This window comes from Geotrypetes seraphini, chromosome 4 (assembly GCF_902459505.1).
Source record: "Geotrypetes seraphini chromosome 4, aGeoSer1.1, whole genome shotgun sequence".
NCBI classification, from domain to species: Eukaryota; Metazoa; Chordata; class Amphibia; order Gymnophiona; family Dermophiidae; genus Geotrypetes; species Geotrypetes seraphini.
The window spans coordinates 222,107,153-222,130,637 of record NC_047087.1 but is presented as its reverse complement, the minus strand read 5'-3'; the positions used below and the strand labels follow the sequence as shown (position 1 = coordinate 222,130,637).

Below are 23,485 nucleotides of genomic sequence, written 5' to 3'. Positions count from 1 at the left end.
ACCTGCAAGTAAAGGTAGTACAATACAAACAAGTTACAAGAAAAAAATATTACATCAGGAAAACACAAGACAAATAGAAAACCAAAAGATCTTAGGCTAGCAAACAAGTAAAAATCAGTCTACAGTACAGCACAATCATGTGTGGCCTTTCTCCCTCTGCCTTTAATATCCTTTTAAGTCAATATTCAGTAAGGACTTAGCTGACTAAGTCAAAACCTTTGAAAACTGATCATGTTAAAAATGCATTGTTTTGCAGCTGTAAAAATGTCTTTTTTTTTTCTAGCTATTGGCTAATGTTGTCATTAGTATGCGGCCATTTTTTAAATTACTGGGCAAATTCTATAAACGGTGTCCCAATTTTAGGCAGCGGTAAACGTCCTACCGCTGTCTAACTAGCCAATCAGGATGCACGTTTTCTTTAAAAATAACCCTGAGGCAGGCTGCCTACACTGTAGGGGTCTGTCATAGGTGCAAGGAAATGTGTCAGGACACTTAAGCTCATCCAAGGCTGGGCGTGGGTGTGGTTTCACTTGGAAGAGGCCTTGGACAAGCTTAAGCGGCCCTAGGCAATTCCCTAGGGTTTTAATAGATGCCTGAAATGTAGGTCCGCAAAATGCTGGCCTACATTTCAAATAGATGCGGCCGGCAAGCTGATCATGGCAAGGAAATCTCCCTGTCACAATCAGCTGAGTGCTCACAGCAGGAACACCTCCCCCCCCCACGATGTCGGCTATAAGGAGGGATGCCCACTCCCACCAGAACCCTTAAACCCCCATGCAAACTTTTCCGGCAGAAGGGATGTGCACTCCCTCCTGCTGGAAACCCCAAACCCCATCCATGAAGTAAGCTGAGCAGGAGGGATGCCCACTCCCTCCAGCCCTGGATCCCCACCCCCCAAGAAAGCCTGGCAGGAGGGATGCCAACTCCTTCCTGCTGCTATCTCCAAACCCTCCCCAACCCCCCCTCCAAAGCTCAGGACCACCACTCCTCACCCCTAACTCTACCCTCAAACCCCTTTGTACCTTTCAGTCAAAAATCCAGCCGGAGGGATGCTCACACCCTCTGACTCGCTCGCCACTTCGAAATGGCAGGCTTTTCCCTTCCTGGTGCATTCTGGGATGCATCTGTGAGGGGCCTAAAGCTCTGATTGGCTCAGATGCCTAGGGCCCCTCCCATAGGAGGGGCCTTAGGAACCTAAGCCATACAGAGCCTTAGGACACCTTCCCAGTGCATTCTGGGATGCACTGGGAGTGACCTAAAACTCCAGTTGGTCCGCAAGAACTCCTAGCCGCTAGCTGATTGACTGCAGTGAACTCCTGATGCAAGCAATTTAGCCAAAACACGGCTCATTCGAATCCTTGATCTACCATATGCTGTTATGAGTCCATGATCTGCTGTTTGTCTTCATGTTTGGTTGCTAATAAAGTGGGTTTTGAGGTTTGTTACACTCAATTGTCTTGCGCTGAGTTATCCTTGCACGCAATTGTCTCGCACACTATAGTCTTTGCGCGGTATTGTCTTTGCGCTGAGTTGTCTTTGCGTTTTTGTCGGCGCGCGATTGTCTTGCGCGCAATTGACCTGTCACCGGGTTTTGAAGTGTCTAAACTAAATCCAAACTACCCAAGTGGTCCAAATTATAAGTAATCATCTAAAGAATATAACCCACTAGATATAGAAAGTGCAACACAAACTTAAATCCTAATCCAGGAAAAAGCCTCAGAATTGGAGCCTACGCGTAGTCCTATCATGGACTGAACTGTCAGAGTATATACCTTAAGGTCTATCTAAAACACAATTTAACTGAACAGTTCTGATATGAATATTTTAATATGGACTTTTAGGGTTTAAATTGACTTATGAAAAAGAAAAAACTTTATAATAAAAATTAATATTTAGTTAGAAAAAACTTTATAGATTCCAGGTTTTTTAGCCTATGACTGGAGCGTGGAGTGTTATACTACGCTGACAGTTCAGTCCATGATAGGACTACGCGTAGGCTCCAATTCTGAGGTTTTTTCCTGGATTAGGATTTAAGTTTGTGTTGCACTTTCTATATCTAGTGGGTTATATTCTTTATATGATTACCGGGTTTTGAAGACCAGGCACACTGCTCTCTTCTATTGGACCTTGTAGCTAGTTGTGCAGAGGTGATCGTCTCCTTTTTGGGCTGCTGATCCTGATGTAAATATATATCTGCTCCTCTCCTCCCCCCCACCCCCTCGCTTTTGTAGTTAAAACCCACAATAAGGAATAGCTGGAGAATGTCATCTAAAGAACAGGAAAAGATCTTAAGTTGATCACTGCTAAAGATGAGAGTAGCAGTGACAGAAATAGACATTCCATATCCAAATATTAATTATTAGGAAATTTTAATGAAAGAAATACTTTGTAGTAGATCACAGTGACAATCATGCAAGGAATAGCATACTTTAAAAGAGATAATTTTTTGACTACAGTTTTGACTGTAGTTTTGACTACAGTGTGCTGTATTTATTTTAGCCTTCTGTATTACACTGTATAATGTGTTTGTAATGCCACTGAAGCTATTTATGGAGCACTTGGCCTTGAGAGGTGAAAAACATTCATGGCTGCAAAGAGCTGTGCTGCTTAGCAATCCAGTCCATGCTGATTTTTTACCCACTTGCAGGGTCCAGTATTAGAGCATCCTATAATATAGCTTTGTAAAAGGGGCTCTTTATCTCTTATTGCTGGATTCAACTTAAATGTAAGCTTTATGGGGCAAAGTCATATTGTACATGAATACTTATTGCACTCTAAAGTGCTGTATGTGTCCAGTACCACTATAGAAAAGGCAGCACATAATCACATTTCTTCTCTTGTTGGCACTATCTACAATAGAAATGTTTAAAATTACAATTTACAATTCACTATTAAAAATAACAGGAATGACTGTGATCCTATGTTCAATTTCTACTGCAGCTCCCTGTGACCCTAGGCAAGTCACATAACCTTCCATTGCCCCAGGTACAAAACTTATATTGTAAGTCCACTAGGGGCAGAGAAAGTACCTATATATAATGTGTACAGCGCAGTGTACATCCTAGTAGTGCTATCGAAATTAGTAGTAGTAGTAGTGGTGGTAGAATGTTCTCAGTAACCTTCCAATTCACTCAGTCAAAAAACCAGGACAACACTCTATTATCAGAACACAAATACAGCATTTTTATAAGAAAGACTCGGACACCACAATTCATCCACTTCTTGACATACCAGCCATTGAAATACTAAGAAATTAGCATTGGTGGCACAAGGGGGAAAGGTACCATATCAATAGTTTCTGCAGTTGTCTCATTCTCTCTGGCTTACTGGCACACATTACTGGGGGAAAAAATTAAAACACAGATTTCTTTTTAAAAAATGTACCAATGATGCATAGATTGAAAAGTTATGTGAAACCATGTTGTACCTGAGTTTGCATTGCAGAAAAAGGTACCTTGAGATTTTAATTATAGTAGATCCTCTCATCAACTGAAACGGGGATGAATATCAGGAACAGTGGACAGACTTCTGCTCCCAAGAAGACCTCTCCCCAAAATAATAATAATAATTCTGTCTCTCAAAGGGGCCACTCCTCTGGAAAATGCACAAGTCTGAAGAGGCCTCCCCACTTCCTAGAGCACCAACACCCATCATGAAGACCCCCCTCTGGGGCATACCTTAATAGTGCCCTTGTGGTCTAAGGTTGGACAGGCAAGAGCAATCCCCACTCACTCCTGCCTGTGTTAGCTCCAGCTTCAAAATGGCAGTTGCAAGATTACCGCTAGAAATTACAGTTGCTGTTTTGAAGATAGATCAGGCATGGAAAGGAGCAAGTGCTGATCGCTCCTCCTCTAAACCCCTGGAGCATAATTAAGGTATGGCTGGGGAAGCCTATTGGGGTAAGGGGCCTTTTTGAGGGGTATTGATGTTTTGCAAGGGGCCTCTTTGGGAGGGGAACTTCTTTGAGAGGGGGACTACTCTTGGGTCTTCAAGAGGGGGAACAATGAATTTTCAGAACAACAGATAATGCCTTTTTCCCAATATAATCTGTGGATCTGAGGATCAACTGTTCTGTAGATTCCTGTATATCCATTAGCACTTCACAGCCCGATCTTTGTCTCCCTCCTAGTAAAAACCCAAACCTTGGCCTATCTTTCCAACATCTTTTAAGGGCCCTCAACCTAAAAAATCCACTGTTGAATGATATCTCAGTCAGCTTTATCTCTTGAAGGCTCATCTGAAGCAAATGCAAAAGAAGACCACCTCTTCTTATTGACTTTGCAGAAAGATAGAATTTTTTTTTTTTTTAATTTGAAAAAGTATAATGTAGATTAGGGTTGTCCAACGTCAGTCCTCGAGGGTCACAATGAATTTGCATGAGATCTATTTGCACACACTGCTTCCATTGTACGCAGATAGATCTCATTCTTATTCATTTGGGAAATCCTGAAAACCTGACCTGACGAGGGACAAGGTTGGGTGCCCCTGGTTTAGGCATCTTTTGTGGCAAATTTAAATGCTTGAATCATTCAATCACCATGATTTTTTTTTGCCCATATAAAGGCCATCTTTGATGATTTAATTTAGTAGTAAATGGAGAAAAGCCAAGTTAAACTTAGGAATATGATGCTAGATAAAGAATATGAGATCTGTTTAGTATGCTCATTATCATTCCTAGCACAGTAACTGTAACACTGCAAAACACTGATTCATAAAGTAAAGCTGTGAATTCACAAACTGAAACTCATCATCCGGAGTCTTTATGATCTGGATTTCTTCAAACCTAAGAAAGCCTTGCACCACTTAACATGCACCAACAGGCATCTTCACAGGTCCTTTAAATTTTTAATGTGTTTTTAATATTTCAAAATTATCAAAAGCTTATCAATTTAGAAAACCATATTATGATGTTAGTGCGTTTTACTTATCTTTTCTGTTGCTATTGCTGTGGTATTTATCCTTGTCCTCCTTGAGACAGACCAGAACCGCACCAACCTCCACGAGAACATTACAGCTTGCATAATGAGACTCCATTCCTGGTCCTTCTCGGTACAGATGAAATTGAATGAATCAAAAACAATATTACTCTGGCTCGGCCCAAAATTAGAACACCAGCCCACCCTCTTCGCACTACCCTCAGGCGCTGCACTGCAGCTTGAGTTCTCAAGCAAGGTCCTTGGCATCATTATTGATTCTTCTCTCTCCCTCAATGACCACCTCAACTCCTTGGCTAAATCATGCTTTTTCAGCCTCCACATGCTGAGGAAAGTAAGATTCTATTTTCGCCAACAACATTTCGCCGTCTTTATCCAATCCATCATCCTCTCCAAACTAGACTACTGCAATGCCATCTACTTAAGCCTATCAAAAAAAAAGTCTTCAAAGACTCCAGCTAATCCAGAATACTGCAGCCAAGTTGATCTTTGCAAAACGCAAGTCTGACCATGTCTCCCCACTCCTAGCCAAACTTCACTGGCTCCCAGTGATTTCCAGAATCCATTTCAAATGCTCCTGCCTGGCTTTTAAGATCATTCACGGCATCCTTCCTCCCTTAATCCCACTATTTTATAACTCCTCGAGTCCTGACTCTACCAGACCCGACCAAAGGTATAAACTATCCTTTCCCACTCTACACGGTATTCGCTATGCAGGCAAACTGGGAAAATCCCTTCTCTTCAGAATCACAGGCCTTTGGAACGACCTTACTACCCCGCTGCGGAACCTGGGCTCCCTCCAATTATTCTGCAAGCAACTGAAAACCTGGCTTTTCACTAAAATGTAATTCTATCCCCCCTTACTCTTCTCTTCTATATATTAGTTCATGTAAACCTTTTTTTTCCTTCTCTTCCTATATTTTAAGTTCTTGTAAACCGTGCCGAGCTCCACATCCGTGGAGATGATGCGGTATATAAACTTAAGGTTTAGTTTAGTATTTAACAAAAATCTTCACCTCTTCCGATCGTTTCAAAACTTTCTTCAGGGACAGGGGTATAATCCAACATATTAAAACTAGCTGGTTTTCTGTATTGCTAGGAGAGTATTCAAACCACCAGTAATTATAGTAGATCCTGAAAACCAGCTAGTTGTAATATGTTCCATGCGACCTTGGGCAAGTTACTCAGTCCCCCATTGCCCCAGGTACATTAGAAAGAGTACGAGTTCACCAGGACAGAGAGAGAAAAATGCTTGAATACCTGAATGTAAACCACTTAGACTATAAGTGGTATATAAATACTAAATAAATAAATATATTTGCTACACAAGTTAAGCCGCATGTTATAAAATTACCTTCTTACCCCCAAATTCTGTATATGATGCTTAATGTTGTGCATGTATATTAATATGTGTAGCCAACTTATTTGATTAATTGACCTAACTGGCACTGATAATTGATAATTAACACCTCATAATTGACACTAATTGGTACTAAGTTACGTGCACAACCAAAGTGTGATTCTATAAAAAGCATGCGCCAGTGGCAGTGCATGAATTTGAAAAGGGGGCATGGCTAGGGGCAGATAATGGGCATTCTTAAAAATATGCACATTGTTACATGCCCTGTGCAGGCTTAATTTAGGCGCAGGCATTTAGGCCTGGATTTAGCTAACCTAAATGGCTGTGCCTAAGTTATCTGACAAACATAGGCACTAAGGGACAGATTCTATATAGTACACCGTACACCGGTCTCAGCAGCCGCCTAAGAAGCAGCTGAGAATCGCACACCGGCATCCTATACAGAATCACATCTGTCTGTAAAAACAGACGACTTACCCCTCCCCCCAATTCTCTAACGAGCACCCATGTCACCAGCACCAGTTACAGAATCATGCCTGCCTGATCGAGGGATCCCTTGCCATCAGCTGATAGCGTTCAAGGGAATCCCCAATAAGCTGAGCCAGCAGGCCTTCCCGAAGCTTCAGAGAACCCTGGTGGCTCAGCTGATTGGGAGGAAAAATACCCCTGCCGCAATCAGTTGAGCTGCCTGTGGCAGGGGACCCCCTTGACACTAACCGTGAAATCAGCAAGAGAAACGCCCACTTCTTCCTGCCGCCAACACTCCCCCCAAAAAAAGTGACCCCCCCCTCTAAACGAAGACCCTTCCCCCTCATTGAAAAGCAGCAGGAGGGATACCCACTCCTTCCTGCCACCACCCTACAAAACCCCCATCACCCCGTGATCCTTAACACCCTCCACGGCTTCGGGGAGGCCTACCTGCTCAACTAATGGGGATTCCCTTGCCATAGTCAGTTGAGCTACTTGCAGCAGGGTACCCCCTCGACACTTACATGAAATCATCAGGAAGGATGCCCACTCCTTCCTGCCGCAAAGACACCCCCCCTAAATGAAGAGTGGCAGGAGGAATGCCACTTCCTCCTGTCATGAAACCCCCCCATCACCCCCCAAAGCGGTGGCACACCCCCTGGAATCCCCAACCCTTTCCCCCTGATGAAGACTAGCAGGAGGGATCCCACTCCCTCCTGCTTCCACCTTACAAAATCCCCTGCACACCGCGATCCTGAACTCCCCCAACACCCTCCAGACCCCCACCCTGTGGCTTCGGGGAGGCCTGCCGGCTCAGCTAATGGGGATTCCCTTGCCGTATCATTGGCTCTGCCGGCTGCGTCTACTTTCAATTTTGGAAATGAGATTTTAGGCATCTGTTGCAGCCCTGGGGAGATGCCTAGGGCCACTTAAGCTTGCCCAAAACAACTTCTGGGCGAAACCACGCCCAGCCTTGGGTGAGCTTAAGTGCCCCTAAGCGTTTCTCTAGACCTGCGACAAATGCCTACAGTGTAGGTGTCCTGCCTCTGGGTTTTTTTTAATGCGCATCCTGATTGGCTGCCAGCCGGTGGTAGCCTGATTCTATAAAAGGTAGGTGTACCGTATAGAATCACACTAAACAAGTTCTAGTCAGCGCTAATATTTTTGTGCGCTTGTATGGTCCTGACTGTCCTAGGATGTTCCCTAGTTGGCCCCATAGCTTTGTTTTTTTGTTTTTTTTGGGGGGGGGTAGCTATTCTATTGCCATGCAGCACTATTCAGTGTAAGCTTTTGGCATCTACATCATTCTCATAAAGAATCTGTGGTTCTTTGGAAACATTTTTTCAGGGGGGGGGGTTCTAATTTTATCTTGCTTTTCTGCTTTTTCTTTGTCACCCTCTACACATTCCTCCTTTTTTCCGTCTTACAATCCCATTCCTGCAGTTTATCAGCATATCTGAAAAGTCTGATCAACTTGCTATATACTGTTACCTGTATCTTCTTCTGCTTAGAACTTTCTTACTTTGACAACTTCCCTAATTCTTTCATCTTTTACAGATATTCTTACATGTCCTTTCTGAGATCCCTTATCGCCCCGAGAGTAGAGAGTTGCGCGGGGACAGAAATCCCACCCGTCCCCACCAAAGTCCCACCCGTTCCCGTGAGGAATCCCACCCGTCCCCACCCGTCCCCGTGAGGAATCCCTCCTTCCCCACCCATCCCCGCGAGGAATCCCCTCCGTCCCCACCCGTCCCCGTGAGGAATCCCCTCCGTCCCCGCCCGTCCCTATAAACTTCAGAAATAGTTATTTCATTTAATTATGCTACTGAATTAAAGGCTCTGGTAGAAACCCATTTGTAAATAAGCAAAAAGACTTTATTAATTTGGAAATATTAATTGGGAAGAATACATACTTTGTAAACGGGTTTCTACCAGATCCCTCCTTCCCCACCCTTCCCCGCGAGGAATCCCCTCCGTCCCCACCCGTCCCCGTGAGGAATCCCCTCCGTCCCCGCCCGTCCCTATAAACTTCAGAAATAGTTATTTCATTTAATTATGCTACTGAATTAAAGGCTCTGGTAGAAACCCATTTGTAAATAAGCAAAAAGACTTTATTAATTTGGAAATATTAATTGGGAAGAATACATACTTTGTAAACGGGTTTCTACCAGATCCCGCGATCCTAGGGGGCGTCCCCATGGGATCCCCGTGACCCGAAGGGGGAACCCGCGGGATGCCCGCGGGTCCCGCGGGATTCCCGTCGTCCCCGTTCCCGTGCAGCTCTCTACCCGAGAGTAGGTTCTCGTATCAATGGACCCTGGGGCAATGGCTATCAGGAGCAGCAGACAGCTCCCTACCCCCAGGAAGAATGCCCCCTCCTGAACACCCACCCAAGAGCATTCCCCCTCTCAAAGATACCACCTCCAAGAAGGCTTCACCCCCTACACTAAAGAGGTTCCACACAAGCAGGAATGGAATTCTGAAATGAAAGATTCTACATGGATCAGTCCTGTCTCTAATTTTAACATCTGTCTATAGTCTAGGTGTTAAGTGATTAGAAAATGGGATTCCTGTTATTTGTCAATGTGGATGATATCAGATATGTTGTAGGATGGGAAAGGACCAAGTCATAGTAACATAGTAGATGACGGCAGATAAAGACCCGAAAGGTCCATCCAGTCTGCCCAACCTGATTCAGTTCAAATTTTTTTAATTTTTTCTTCTTAGCTATTTCTGGGCAAGAATCCAAAGTTCTATCCGGAACTGTGCTTGGGTTCCTACTGCCGAAATCTCGGTTAAAACCTACTCCATCCCATCTAAACCCTCCCGGCCATTGAAGCCCTCCCCAGCCCATCCTCTACCAAATGGCCATATACAGACACAGACCAGATGGCCACCCCAGCCCAGATGGCCACCCCAGCCCATCCTCCATGAAATGGCCATATACAGACACAGACCGTGCAAATCTGCCCAGTTCTGGCCTTAGTTCAATTTTTAATATTATTTTCTGATTCTAGATCCTCTGTGTTCATCCCACGCTTCTTTGAACTCAGTCACAGTTTTACTCTCCACCACCTCTCTTGGGAGTGCATTCCAGGCATCCACCACCCTCTCCGTAAAGTAGAATTTCCTTACATTGTCTTTCGTTTGGCACGATTTACCTTTTGTAAAGCCAATGTTGCCTCGGATCCTGTAACCCATTAGATTCAAGGAAGTACATTATCCTTTCTTTCAGCAACACTTCCATTATTTTTCCAACAACTGAAGTGAGGCTCACCAGCCTGTAGTTTCCTGATTTGTCCCTGTGACCACTATGATAAATTTGACCCTGTGATAAATATGGAGAGACTGCAGGGCTGCCTGGATAATATAAGATTTGGGTAGGACAAAACAAGTTAATGTACAAAAGCCAGAATGTCTGTGGGTTAGGCATCTGGAAAAACATATCCTCACTCATGTTTTGTAATTGAAAAGGATGTACTTCAAATTCAGAGTCACAGATTTTAGGAGATATAAGTCCAGAAACATATCTCAGATGTGATCAGGGCCTCATTCTCTCAGATCGGATTCATCTAAAATCTTTGTTCTCTTTATCTTCATAGTTTGGTACAGATCGCTGTTATGGCCCATTTGGACTACTGTACAAGTACAAAAGGCAGATGAGTTGTTTACAGTTAATACAAAATATTATGGCAGTAAACACTTGCTTGGTTGTAGTACATTAAGATTGTGAGCCCGCCGAGAAAAACAGGGAAAATGTTTGTGTAACTGAATAAATTTATGTAAACCGTTCTGAACTCCCCTGGGGGTATAGAAAATTAAATAAATAAATATTGTGAAAAGCTTCAGCCTTTGATAACCAGAGCTGGTATTGTTGTGACATCATAATGCCTCATTCCACCAATGCCTATGAGACAACCTCATCAGTGATGTCACAATGGCTTGATTATCCTATACTTGGCTCACTTTTACTACATTTTGATTTCTAGAGTGCTGCAGTAGTTAAATCTACAGCCTAAGCACCCTGAGGTTGTGGGTTCAAACCTGTTCTGCTCCTTGTGACCCTGGGCAAGTCACTTAATCCCCCCCCCCAATTGCCCCAGGTACATTAAATAAATTGTGAGCCCACCAGAACAGACAGGGAAAAATGTTTGAGCACTTGAATAAATTCATTTAAACCATTTTGAGCTCCCCTGGGAGAATGGTATAGAAAATTAGATAAATAAAATAAATAGTTAAATGTGCCTAATAAGACCTTTAAGATCTTTAAGTTAGAGGCTCCACAATAATTGCTAGAATTTTTATCCTGTGCCTGGGCACTTATTCTGCTCCACTCATGATTTTCTATCATGTGTGTCAAGTCCAAAGGAAGCGCATTTGTATGACACCATGAAAAAGCATTTTCATCTGTGATTCCATCCCTGTGGAATTTACTCCCATTCAGCTTTCAGAAGTCTGAGCTATGCTTGGAGTTTCAAACAACGTGTAAGATGGCTCTTTGAAAAGGCTTTTCCCCAGGATGAATAACAAGATGTGGCACCTATTTCCTCCATAGAATAGGTATCTCAATAGAAATCCCTTTATAGGATTGCCCTTTCTATACGTCTGTGTACCTTTGTACATACTTATATTCCCCGGTGGTTTTTATACAAACCTGCATGACTATGTGTAACAGTTTATGATTTATTCAGTATTGGTTATACCACTCTTAATACAATTATAAAGCAAAGTGGTTTACAATCAAAATCTTAAAATATGAAACAGAAAAAAGAGGTACCACAAAAGGATAGATCCACAAAACATAAATGATAGACTCAAACATAGAATTAAAATAGAACAAATCAAACAATTGAAATAACACTGAATCTGTCAATTCTGTACTACATGCTCAAGTTCCTTATAAAATGTTCCCCAGTGTCTTTTCAAGTCCTTTTCCATTACTAGGGTTGCCGTATGGCTCCAGAAAAAGGAGGACAGATTGAGACATCCGGGTTTTACTTCTACTGAAAGCAATGAAAGTAAGGAGGACAGATAGAGACATCTGGGCTTAACTTCTATTGAAAGCAATGGAAGTAAAACCCAGATATCTCAATCTGTCCTCCTTTTTCTGGAGCCATATGGTAAACCTACCCATCACTATTATTCACTAACAGCATGGCTGAGTATGATGAGGTATATGTCCCGTCAGAAGTTTCAAGTTTCTTTATTTTTGATATACCGCCTATCAAAACAAATGTCTAGACCAGGGGTGTCCAACCTGCGGCCCAGTGAAGTATTTTATGCGGCCCCGGTCGAGGGCAATGCAGTGTTTTCTTCTGTTGCCCCCGGGTGTTTACCGTCTTGCTGGCTCCCTCCTCTGTCTTGCTGCAGCATTTGCGCGTTTGTGCGGCCCCAGAAACATTTTTTTTGGCCAATGCGGCCCAGAGAAGCCAAAAGGTTGGACACCCCTGGTCTAGACGGTGTACAATATAAAAAGATTGTAAGAAACAATTAAAATAGGTAAATAAAAGCAATGTTTTATCAAATATTAAAAATACTAGATGAATTCAGATTAACGTACATGAGATGGAAGGAAAGTAGGGGAGGGAAAGGTGGTTTAAAATACATCGAAGTAAAATTAATTTAAAAAAGGACGATAAATGGGGGTTGGCAAAAATATTAGGAGGGCTAGAAGAGCTCTGGGTTCCCTAACAGAATTTCAGGAAGACAACATGGGTGTGAGCATAGCTTAGTTGTTCCAACTCTTGCTATAGGGAGATACTCATCCTGACAGAAGACTAGGTAGGTGGAGGCAGGAATAAGCTATCCATATTTTCCCCAGGGTATTGTTTCCTCAAGAATGGGAAAGACAGGATAAGCATTTATAATGGACTTGATTAACTGATCTGCATACTCATTTACATATTAGAACAGAAAAAAGGGCCATTTTGAAGGGGAGAAGAGATGCTCAAGAATTGTTTTGAGCCTAAGGACTAAGAGGCGATTTCCTATGAGGGGGTTACTTACTGTATATGATTCTCAGGAAAAGAGGACAGAGACTCTGAGTTCTTGGTGACAAGAACTCCATAGGCAACCCTCGAGAGGATGAATGCTGGCCTTTGGCCTATCCCTTGATAAGCCTACCTGTTGTGGCCAGAGTGTCACCAAGGGCCTTATAAACCTGTGGTGACCGGAGAGTCCAGCAGGACCTGTGTACCACACCGAGGAAGAAAACAAACACCAGTGGTAGAGGTTTTAAAGCACTCAAATGCAAACACTCATTCACAGCCCTTCCAACGGAAATCAAAGAAGCACAACTCTCCATCTAAATGGAAAGAGGTCCCACTGACTCTGGCACTTTGGCCCAAATTCTGTAACTGGCACCTAATGTTAGGCACCTATTTTGCAGGCGCCCAACTAGAGAGGTGCCTATCTAAATTGATTAACAAGCTCAATTAAGCTTTTTAATCAGCAATAATTGAAATTTAGGCACCTATCAAGAAAGCATGATTCTGCAATAAGGCGCCTCTAAAAATTTAGGCAGCCTTCAAAAAAATAGGCGCTATACACGTTGGGTGTGGGCGTGGCTACATGTTGGGCGCCTTGTTTCAGAATTGCTGCTCTTAAGCGTGCTTAAGCACTCACATAGGTACCTAACTTTTAGCTGTGCCTAGAGCTGGCCTATTTATTGGGCACCTCCAAAATAGGTGCCGCTCAGCGTGATTCATTAAACAGCACACAATTTTACTTGAATCGCGCTGAACCAGTGCCTATATCGGCACCTAACTTTTGGGTGCTTTTTATAGAATTTGCCCTTTTATAACAGCTAGAGCTCCTTTTACTAAGCTGCGCTAGCGGTTTTAGTGCACGCTGCATTGCCACGCACGCTAGACGCTGATGCCACCATTGAAGTGGCGTTAGTTTTTGGCACGTAGCGCGGGGCTAGCGCACACAGCAATGCAGCGCGCGCTAAAAACGCTAGCGCACCTGGTAAAAGGAGCCCTAAAAGTCACAGAAGTATTCTATCATAAGAGTAGCCATACTGAGTCAGACCAATGGTCCATCTAGCCCAGTATCCTGTTTCCAATACAGGTCACAAGTACATGGCACAAATCCAAATGGCAGCAACATTCCATGCTACCTTTCCTCCAGGAACTTGTCCAAATCTTTTTAAGAACCAACTATGTTAACTGCTGTTACCACATCCTCCAGCAACGTGTTCCAGAGCTTAACTATTCTCCGAGTGAATAAAATATTTCCTCCTATTAGTTTTAAAAGTATTTCCCTGTAACTTAATCAAGGGTATCCCTAGTCTTTGTAATTGTTGATGGAGTAAAAAATGGATTCACTTGTTCCTGTTCTACACCACTCAGGATTTTGTAACATTCAATCATATTTCTCCTCAGCCATCTCTCTTTTCCAAACTGAAGAACCCTAACCTCATTAATCTTTCCTCATACAAGAGGAGTTAGTCGAGGAGTAGCCTAGTGGATAGAGCAGCTGCCTCAGCATCCTGAGGATGTGAGTTTAATTCCTGTGTAAATCACACAGAAAAAGTACACATTGGGTGGAAGATTTCACGGTTTTGTCTGCGATGACACCTAGATCTTGGGCTGTGTGTCTTTATCTAAGTGTTAGTCTTATATTTTACTTTTATTTTTATTTGATACACTGCCTTTCTTCTGCAGATATCAAATCGCTTTACAATACATTGAATAGTAATCAGGTACTCTCCTGGCGGGCTCAATTTAACAATGGTACATAGGGCAATGGAGGGTTAAATGATTAGCCTAGATTCACTAGGAGCACAGGGGGGATGGGAGGGATGGAAAGATGCTGTGCCAAGGCGATGGGTGAGAGGGGAGGAAAATGCTGCCACCGGCGAATCGGGCAGCACTATTGTCAGGAGGGATAGAGTCGGGGACATTCGAGAGGGGCTTTGGGGGGGTGTCTATCTAACTAGGGCTTATTTTTGGGGTAGGTCTTATATTAAGACCTACCCCAAAAATCTTGCTAGGGCTTATTTTCGGGAAAACACAGTATATAATTAAGTTAGTCTAGTTATAGCTTATGCATTAAAACTGGTTTCATTATGATAATGTGCACCAGCTAAGGTTATTTGCCGATAGAACAAGAGTTCAGCATTTTAGTTTAAATTGATTTGGCCTCTTTGTCTTTCAGTATTGGTGCACCATGCCAAAATAATTTATAAAATAATATGCCAACAAAATAGAAAATTTTGCTATAAAGCTGAATTCTTTAGACTCCAGTGGACACTCACAACTTGATTTTTTGAATTTAACAAGCCAATCCAAATGATTCATAGTTGAGGACCATCTTTAATTTGGAAAACATATACAACATATACAGGTTAATATTTAAACCTCATGGTCAGTGATTTTTAGATGCTGATCTTGACATTTAAATCAGCCAACAAAAAAAATGCATTCATCTGTCCTTTTAGTGATTATTATTTTGTCCATGATAAATTTCCATGGGGATGAAACAGTGAAATGTTTCTATGTTTCTATTCCAAAAGCAGGGTCCTTAAATAGAGAGAGACTACCATAAGTCTGAGAAGTGGCTGGGTAGAGGACAAAGTAAGATAGATTAGTGGAACAGTGGAATTCTGTTTAGTAAAGGACTGCTGACTACCAAAAATATTACTTGTATAGTATTAGTCAGGCAGTGAACCAGGATGCATTATTATTACGGTAGTACAATGTGTGCGGTATTACTAAGAGAATGTACTTTTATTCATTCTTTGATTAGAGAGAAAATTTTGAATGCATTCCATTATCCTGTTATGAACAAAAAAAAAAAATGTTGAGTAGAATTCATAGGACTAGATCTGCATATTTAATATGAATACATATAACTGAAGTGTGTAGTGAAATGAGCCTTCATCTACATATTTTTAGGTTCTTGTTCAATTTTCGTATCTTTGTCTTCCAGCTACTTCCAGAACTCACGAACCCGGATGAGCTCCTTTCTTACTTGGATCCACCAGATTTGCCGAGCAATAGCAATGATGACCTCCTTTCACTCTTTGAGAACAACTGAAGTCTTGACATGCTCCACTCAAGTTGTATGGTGCAGCCACACAATGAAGATACTATCCCCCAATATTCTCTCGTTGTGTCTCTCACCGAAACTTGGTGATATAAATCAAATGGTGCACACTTGGATTCCTTCATCTCAAGGACATGTTTCTGTAAACTTCATGGATGTGAAAATGGAGAACACATATGATAGATATCTTCAACACCACATGAGTATGTCATAAGAATGCATACATAGTGATACAAATGTGGAAAATATATGTTTTTACATTTGTACGTAGACGGAAGACAGAGTCATACTGGTAAACATGTTGCAAAGCAAGAAAAATTATAGATAGAGCTGCCCTAGATGACCAGGTATCTAAATGTCCTGACCGGCGTTCTTCTACTTCTGAACTATAACGTCTCCAGACCACTGCTGACGTGTTTGAGGAATAAAGAATAAACATATCTGATCATATAAAATACTAAATGTTGAGAGAATTAAAGCCCAACTTCATGAAATAAAAAACTAAATCTGGGAGACGTGATTCAGGGAGCCATACAGGGAATTATCTGTTTATAAATGCAGGCATTCTAAGCATCAACCAATGTGTATAAACCACAGGAAATTTTTCTACCTTTTTTGGGACGGCATCCATTTAGTCAGATGCAAAGACTTGAAAAAACCTTTGAAACTGATTCTTTTGGTTTGCTGTTTGGGTCAAATGTGATGGGAAAAATAAAAAATCGTCTTCAGGAGCTGACAGCTTTCCTCAGCTGTTCACTACACAAATCAATAGATGGGAGACCGGTGGAAGCAGGGAAGAGCCCACTGCATGATGGACAAAATGACATCTTTCCTGGCAAAAGTTTTTATGAGCTGGAAAAAGGGGCATTGAGAATGGACAGAAAGCATTTTGGTTTCGGAGGGAGGGGGGTTATTTTGTACATGTAATTATATATTATCCAGTCTGTTCTTTCCGCTGCCAGGAGAGACACTTTTTTTACTTTGAACAATAATAGAACAGAAAGAAGTGAAAACTTAGCTAGAATATTCTTACCATCATCCATAGATCCTGGTGCCACAGTCTCTGTCTTGCCCCTGTGGTCTGTGCTTCGTGTATGGTTGCTTCTCCTGCATGAGCCGCTCTTGTTGCTTCTGTGCCCACTTTGTGCTGTTTGCCTCTCTTTATCTGATAAGTTATGTACAGTTGTCATGTAAAGACATGCATGTGTGCCAACCTTGTCCTCCTGAAGGATACGCCAGCCTTGCGCAATGTACTCTTTTATTACCCAGTTATCAAATCTGGCTCTTCTCCACTTTTAAAATATTCCCCCCTTCAACACCCACAATTCAAGTGGAAATGCTGGCTAAGTTTCCTCCTATAAAAACAAAAAAAAAAAAAATTTTTTTGTTAATACCCATCTTAATGCATATATTTTCTTCGCTGTGCTGTAAATGGCATGACATGTATGGATTTGCTTTTTTCACCAAAGTTGAATTTGTAAATTCTTTTACTATTTTTTTTAATTTAAAAAAGAAAAAAAAAACACAAAGGAATTAAAAACTCTTACTACTGCTGTGCATGCCTCATTCTGCCAGCAGTGTCACAGTCACTGTGGGTTATACAGGAAATAATATTTTCTTTCTTCTATTTTTGGTAGCAGAACAGGAACTGTAGCTGGTTCTAGAAATGTTACCGTCAGTTTTCTTTCTTATTACAAGTTTTAACGGATTTTAAGAAAGCGCTATTCAGTATGCAAAATCAATTATTTTAAAAGGGAAAAAACCTGCTATTGTAAATATTTTTGTGAATATTTTAGTAATGTCTTTGATAATATTTGACATTTTCATGACTTGGATTCGTAATCCTTTGGTGTTTTCTAAATACCTTGTCTGATAAACATGTGTCCCTTTTTAATTGAGGGTTCTTCAGAATACGGGAGCCCCTTTTCATTGGTTTAGTTTTGAGTTTTTTTCTGGAGGGGTGGATATTTGTATTTTAGTGATAAATTAGCCCATGACCTCAAACATATTGATCCAATTTGCAGTACATAAAACGATATGCATAGCATAACCATAGCAAAAGAAATATACACAAAACTGAGGAGTGTGTGTATATGTATATGTATGTATATATATATATATATATACACACTTGACACACATAATTATTAGCTGATTAACTGCTGGAATTTGGGAGCATTCATTTGCACCATTTGCATTGCTCAGAGCTGTGGGGTTGTTTTGTATGCAGACTTGAAATTGTGTATTTTTCTGCCTAAAGGACCTTTTCCCCCAGAGTTAGATACTTCATTGTAACTCAACTATACGTTAATATAATACAGTATAGTAGAGATATTGCCAGTGTCTGAGAGAGATCCTTTGTTCAGCTATAATGTGCTTGCCATATACATCTGTTTGCAGTACTCCCTCAACCCATTCATAGGTTTTGATGTCATTTGCATGGGCAGGTCACATAAAAAGGACTTTGCATTGCCCTTGGATATTTAATCACTGATCACAGCAGTAAAACTCATCTTCCTTTTGGGTTGAACTGGGTTTATTTGACTGCAGTAATTGGAATTGCATAGATCATTTTCCTTCCATCTCTGCTTGAGTAGCAGTATGAATTAGTAACTCTCTGCTTTGAGTCTTCAGTTAAACTGAACACGAGCAGTCTACACCAGAAACACTGCAGGTAAAAGGTGCCTGCTAGAGAAGATTAAAGGGAAAATTCAAAATGTAATTGCATTCAATTGTCCTTGGTTAAAGACTAACCTGCATTGCAACATAATAAAATTGAAAAGATTACTATAGGAAAGTATGATATAGATTATGGTATGTGACGCTGAAGCTGCAGTTTCTTTAAGAGTGGGTGACTAGTTGATATACAGTTCTAGGTTTCACCAGTTTAGCCGCCTAAACATGGCAGCATTTTTTGTCTGAAGAACTACAGTAGACTGAAATAGATGTAATAATTTAATGGAGGAAAATATTTAACTGTGAAGTGTTCACTGCCAGATTAAAACAAGAGGGGAAAAGATCTACCAAAAATAATTCACTGCAGTTTCAGTTTTTTTGTAAGCTTTAATAATAATAGTGTGTCAGATTCCTGATAGTCTGTTTTTGTTATCTGCCCCTCCTGACTCTCTCTCTCTCTCTCTCTGGAAATCCATCTGGGAAAAAACCAGCAAGACCTACAGCTCTGCTGCCAAAGGCATTATTGAGAACTTACAGATGGGGACACCTTAATGCCTGTAGCGGAGAACTAAGGGACATCATCATGTACATATGTAAATGATAAATAGAGACATCTTAACAAAAATGCATTCATTTTCCTTGGAATGTGCATTGTTTGTTTTTGTATTTTACAAAAAAGAAAAAATTAAAAAAAAAAAAATACGGCTTGCAGATACATCCTGTGTGGAAAATGAATCCTTGTTCGTTAGCATTTGTGATGTCTCCACACTTGTTTCACTTATGTAATATACTCAGACCCTTCTTGAAAAGAAACACCTTTTTTTTTTTTTTTACCTACATGTAATATTTAGCATCAGTGTATTAGTCTATCACCTGTGTATTTTTAAGGTGCTATGAAATAATGAAGAAAATAAGGGGATAATACAAGAGAGAAACAAAGATTGTAACCAAATCCATACTTTGTAAAAAAAAAAATTTTGATATCATAATCGGATGAGAATCACAAAAAGGTACAATCTGAATTAACACATGCAACAATGGCCATTGTCTTTTGTTTGTACATTGTATGTACAATGTAATCATTTCATATTTTAAACTGGTCAGAAAAAACTAATTGTGATTTTTAGTCTTGCAAAACTGTATGTAGTTAGATGTGACAACCTAATATTTATCTAATAAATATGTATTCAGATGAAACCTGTATATTAGGTGTTCATGTGGTTATTTTGTATTTAAAAATCAAATTATTTGAATATTGCTACACATTTATATACTCTGTTGTAACACTGAAGTATCTCATTTGCTCATGTTTTTTTTTCCTAAATAAATTTGGAAAATCAAGATTTTTCTAGTTAGCAGCCTTCTGTAAGTCTTAATTTTATAAAACATTGTGTGTTCATTGTTAAAATGTCAAGGACCTGAAACTATCCCCCTATTTTACTAAGGCGCACTAGCCGATTTTGCGCGTTTAAATATTAGCACGCGCTAAATGCTAATGCATCCATAGCATGCGCTAAATCGGCTAGCGCACCTTAGTAAAAGGACCCCTATGTTTTTCAACAGTTGCATTATGGTAGCTATTAACCTGATGCTACAGTTTTCTAGATGTTGGTGAAAAAAAAAATTAATAGCCAAAAAAGTGGGATAAACAGAGCTCAGTATCCAGATAACCTTTATTGTAAAAATTGTGATTGCAGAACTCAATATGTGCTTTGGATCAACAAAAAATAGTAGATATGAGAAAGACCCTCTTTTCTTAGCTCCTCCCCTGAATTTAAACCCCACCCACATGTAGCAATAGTGACCTACCCCAACATCCCTGAGACTTAGCTAGAGATGCTCCCTAGTGGACCAGTATTTCCAGACAGGAGCAGTTACTCTCTGCTCCTGTCTGGACCTCAGCCACAATACAAAATGGCTGCCATAACCCCTAGTGATAATCCTACAGTGCTACCACTAGGGGGCATCCTTACATATGAAGAGATTGTTTCCTTTGTCAGGTTGGGATTGAGAGCATATAGGTGTCTTATTCAGATAGGGGGTGCCGGGTTAGGATCAGGAATATTAGGTATCTGTCAGATGAATGACCAGATAGTGGGGGAGTGCCGCTGCATCCTATACAGACAACAGCCATGATGTCAGGTGCATTTAGCACCTCCGCTTGAGGGCCACTAAGCACAGCCTGCACTATTGGCAGTTCTGATAGCTTGAAACCAAAGAGTCACAGAGTCCACAGACTAATAAACCCAAAAAATGAGTATATTAAGAGGTCCGAAAGGGGTATCAGACAGCCCTACAAACCAATGAAGTTTGAGGGGGATACACTCTTCATATACTCCACGGTACCTCCTCCTCCGTGTTAATTCTTTTTCTGTTTTATTTAATTTTATCTTATTATCTTTTTCTTTGTTACTTTGTTACTTATTTGACATTATTACTGCTGGAGCTATATTATAAATACTTAGCTTTCAGCCTTGATGTCATTCCCCTGAACGCCAACGTGTTTCGTGTTCTTTGTCAAGGCGACATGGGGAAAGCTGAAACCAAAAAAAACATCATAATTAGCATTCCACTAAAGAATTTTTTACTACTAAAATCATAACTCTCCTATTGCTTCAATATCTTAGCTTACCTACTAAGGTGAACATACTCTGCATACCGCCGCTAAGCTTATCAAAAGACAAGCCGCGGCGTCCAAACTCTGGACTTAAAACCCCCCGCCTGAATGATGACATATCCAGGAGGAACTCATCAGATCATACTAAAAACTGATTAGCCTGCATTTAAAGAGACAGCACGAAGTTAAAGGTCCGATTGAGCTAGCCAATCGGAAGACTCATTAAGCCCCTTGGGGGACATAGTGTCTAAAGTGAACATCCACCGGAGTTCACATCGATTTAACCTCCGGGCAGTGTTCCCACCCTCCCACCCTACAATAATACGATCTAGAACACGCCACTTCAAGTCCTTTAACGTGTGGCCACAACTTATCCAGTGACGGACAAGCGGGGAGGATTTAATGTGGAAAAATGCAAGGTTATGCATATAGGGAAAAAGAACCCATTGTTCAACTACAAATTGGGGGGGGGGGCATTGTTGGGAGAAAGCAATCTTGAGAGAGACTTGGGTGTGCTGGTGGATGCATCACTGAAGCCATCTGCACAGTGCGCAGCGGCCTCAAAAAAAGCCAACAGGATGCTGGGCATCATAAAGAGGGGCATAACTACCAGGACGCGGGAAGTCATCATGCCACTGTATCGAGCGATGGTGCGTCCGCATCTGGAATACTGCGTTCAATATTGGTCGCCGTACCTCAAGAGAGACATGGAGGTACTTGAGAGAGTCCAAAGGAGAGCAACGAAACTGGTAAGAGGGCTGGAACACTACCCATATGCTGAGAGGTTGGATAGGCTGGGACTCTTCTCTCTGGAAAAAAGGAGGCTCAGGGGTGATATGATAGAGACCTTCAAAATCATGAGGGGCATAGAGAGGGTGGATAGGGACAGATTCTTCAGGCTGAAGGGGACAACAGGTACGAGGGGGCATTCGGAGAAACTGAAGGGAGATAGGTTCAAAACGAATGCAAGGAAGTTTTTTTTCACCCAGAGGGTCATGGACACTTGGAATGCGCTACCGGAGGAAGTGATCAGGCAGAGTACGGTACAGGGATTCAAACAGAGACTGGATGGATTCCTGAGGGATAAAGGGATCATGGGATACTGAGAAAGCTAACTGAGAAAGCTAACCAGAAAATAAATGTAGAAACCCAACAAGGTAGTGCAGGTGCAAGACCGGAGGGCTAGGACTTTGATAGGAAGATAGGACTCAATTAGGAAACCAAGGAGGCATGGGGCCCCTTCTGGTGATTTAGACAGGTCGTGAACTGTTTGGGCCGCCGCGGGAGCGGACTGCTGGGCAGGATGGACCTATGGTCTGACCCGGCGGAGGCACTGCTTATGTTCTTATGTTTAGGAGCTGGCAGTTTAGGACAGCTCAATACAGTGGTACTATGAGGCTGTCGCCAATAGGGGCAGAGACAAGTGGGCTTCACTCCTGCCTCCAATGCTCCCACCAGGGATATAAATAGGCCTGAAGAATACATTTAGATTTAATTTAATGTCTTTTTTGTGATATCGTACAGACTTGCTTGAAAATGTTTCAGTAAGTAATTTTATAGCAGTGCTTATCTGAAACGTTCACAAAGATGCCTATTATGTAGGTACCTAAATAAAAGAGACTATCACAACTAGCGCTAATAAGACAGAAATTCTTACAAATTTACATTTGCTCTGAAGGTAGGAACTTGTGCATGTACACACCTATTTTATTAAAGGGACGTAAGAAAGGCAGATGATCTGCGATGATTCAAATATAGAACAAAGAGCAGACCAAAATGAGTGGATGGAGCAAAAAGTAATTTAATGGCACATGCGCCTGACGTGGCCATGTTTCGCCCGAGGGCTGCGTCAAAGGCAAAACTAAAGAGGAAAAAACAGACAGCAAGCTTCTCTCTAGTATAACAGCTTACCAAACAATCCAAACATTAAAAATAATCCTTCTCACTGGTACAAAAATTCAGCAACAGTAGTTCCATAGGAAATGGTTGGAGTATTGTAGCAGGACTACTGCTGCTGAATTTCTGTACCAGTGTGAAGTACTTTTTTTTAAAATATTTGAATACTCTGGATTGTTTTACGAAAGTGCGCTAGCGTTTTTAGTGCGCGCTGAAGATTAGCACGTGCTAACCCCACAATACACAGAAAATACGCCAGCTTTATGGAGGCGTTAGCATGTAGGGCAATGTAGCGCACGCTAAAACCGCTAGTGCACCTTCATAAAAGGAGCCCTTGCTGTCTGCTTTTCCTCTTCAGTTTTGCATCTGACGCAGCCCTCGGGCGAAAACGTGGCCACGTCAGGCACATGTGACATTAGCTTACTTTTTGCTCCATGTACTCGTTTGGTCTACTCTTTGTTCTACACACCTATTTTATTGCAA

At 41.5% G+C, this 23,485-nt stretch overlaps 1 protein-coding gene and 1 long non-coding RNA gene across 13 annotated transcripts in view; one reads left to right on the top strand and one right to left on the bottom strand.

The window, feature by feature from the left end:
• Window positions 1-17,392, top strand: part of ZMIZ1 (zinc finger MIZ-type containing 1) — a 1,043,290-nt gene extending 1,025,898 nt beyond the window's left edge. For 7 of the 12 annotated variants that reach the window (XM_033942165.1, XM_033942170.1, XM_033942169.1 and 4 more), the window contains one exon: window positions 15,697-15,804. In XM_033942165.1, the coding sequence (XP_033798056.1) occupies window positions 15,697-15,804 (108 nt within the window). Of the gene's footprint in view, window positions 1-15,696 lie in introns of all 12 variants that reach the window. The other 5 variants (XM_033942175.1, XM_033942176.1, XM_033942168.1 and 2 more) reach the window with 1 other exon arrangement.
• On the bottom strand, window positions 15,061-16,985 carry LOC117359420. Its single transcript, XR_004539226.1, has 2 exons — window positions 16,847-16,985; window positions 15,061-15,960 (listed from the first exon to the last, which is right to left on the bottom strand). It is a non-coding gene; the product is annotated as an uncharacterized LOC117359420 (long non-coding RNA).
• Window positions 17,393-23,485: the final 6,093 nt, after the last annotated feature.